Raw genomic sequence first — 1,885 nt, forward strand, 5'->3', positions numbered from 1 at the left:
ATTCATATTTTCAAACAAAAAAATTCCAGCAAAACACGTTATTTTTTTCAGATAAAGTTTCTGTGATTCTCTAGAGATACTATGAGTCCTATTACTTGAAGCACAAAAAATTCTCAGGGAGAACCTGGCAAAATTGATGGCTTTTGGTGCCTTCCACTGCCATTTATACTTGATAAAGTAGTAGAAAGCAACTTTCTCTAGCCTGTGGAGAAGTTCTGATGACCATAGGGAAACCCCTTTTAACACCACAAAACCACAATTGACTACCTTAAAGCCACTTATTTTCAAGTAGACAAATTTTTGCGATTTGTTAATGGTATTGATTTAACGTGTACTAATTTTTGCGATTTGGCTCATTTTTTCAATTAATAACTATTAATAAACGTAAATTATTAATAAATGCGAGTACTATTTTTTTGCGATTTTAAAGCCACTCGCAAAAAAACACAAAAATTAGTACTCGCAAATAATAATGGCCTTAAGGTACATAGTCCTCACCCACACTAATCGCTAGCAAGGCCATTAATAGTAGTAGTAGTAATAATAATAATAATAACATTAATTCACCTAATATGTCTACAAACTGTGATGCCTTCTGTCCATACTGAGGGATGAGGGGCCACAGCTTCCACAGCAACTGAACCAAATGAACCTGCTTGTCTGAAGGAACATACCTAAAAAATACATAATAAATAATAATTAATAATTTCATCATATATAAATACATAATAGAATATACAAGTTAACATGTACATGTACATAAATCCATGATGTAATTACAAAATCACAGATGTAAAATTCAATACCATCATTGTATACATGTACATGCATAAAAATACATTATGCATGTAATTAATGTTATGATGTAAATATTACACTCATGAATTAATGATCTTGTACATGTACATGCATACAGTGATAATAATAATAATAATAATAAATAATTAAGTATTCCACCCACACACTATATTAAAAACTCACTTATAGAGTGTGTGTATGAGTGAGTGTGTCTGCCAGCGTATATTCGACTGGTTGCTTTGTAGCAAATAACGAGTGACAAATTGTTCAAATCTTTCATCATCGATACATTCCATCATCAGTTGACAAATGCTCCTACACAACTCAAGGTTTACTGTTCCACTGGGAGCAGCTACTGGAGGCTTAGAGGCTGGTTTAGTGTCCTTCCTTTTAGCCTTGTCTTTAGAGCCAGGCTTTGTAGTTGAATCATCTTTTTTATTAGTGGAAGAGGACACTGAAGGATGGACACCAGAGAGAGCTGAGAATAATAATTGTAGTAGTGTCATTGATAGTCCTTCATCAACTGATAGACTGATGGTGAATAATGTAGGGAGAGTTTCTGGGGGAAAGAATAAGAGAATGCAATTATAATTTATAATACACATAACACTTCAATGTAAAAAGTCTTTACATGTACATGTACAAATTTTAATATTAAAAGTTAGGAAATGTTCAACTAGCAGTATTAATGCCACACATTTAAACTTATGTTTATAGAATGGAGCTTCTATGTTGTATTGCAATTCAATACCTTTCCTGTCCATACAGAACAGTTGCCAGTTGCTGGTTCTTGTTTTAGCAATTTCATCGCATAACCTCAACTGCTCAATCTAATGGACACAAAAACAAATAAGTGAATTAACAAACTGTCATATCTCCTCCCTCCCTCCCCCACTCTCCTTCCTCCCTCCCTCTCTCCCTCCCCACTCTCTCCCTCCCCCCTCTCTCTCTCCCCCTCCCTCTCTTCCTCTCTCTTTCTCCTCACCAGTTTCAATAGAGTAGGATATGTAGAATGAAGTAATGAACAAGTTGGATCACTGACATCATATCTCACACCAGCACAAATATCACTACATACAAGTAACAA

The 1,885-nt window shown here is 34.6% G+C and overlaps 1 protein-coding gene across 1 annotated transcript in view; it reads right to left on the reverse strand.

Annotated features, from left to right (window-relative positions):
* Window positions 1-1,885, reverse strand: part of LOC109587700 (E3 ubiquitin-protein ligase UBR4-like) — a gene marked incomplete at its 3' end in the record, with an annotated part of 7,954 nt that overhangs the window by 5,789 nt on the left and 280 nt on the right. The window contains exons 3-7 of the mRNA XM_020003922.1: window positions 1,784-1,868; window positions 1,550-1,628; window positions 982-1,357; window positions 558-674; window positions 203-236 (exon numbers count right to left, since the gene is read on the reverse strand). Coding sequence (XP_019859481.1) covers window positions 203-236; window positions 558-674; window positions 982-1,357; window positions 1,550-1,628; window positions 1,784-1,868 — 691 coding nt within the window. The remainder of the gene's footprint in view (window positions 1-202; window positions 237-557; window positions 675-981; window positions 1,358-1,549; window positions 1,629-1,783; window positions 1,869-1,885) is intronic.

The sequence above is a fragment of the Amphimedon queenslandica genome, unplaced genomic scaffold (assembly GCF_000090795.2).
Source record: "Amphimedon queenslandica unplaced genomic scaffold, v1.1 AMPQUscaffold_12476, whole genome shotgun sequence".
Lineage (NCBI taxonomy): Eukaryota > Metazoa > Porifera > Demospongiae > Haplosclerida > Niphatidae > Amphimedon > Amphimedon queenslandica.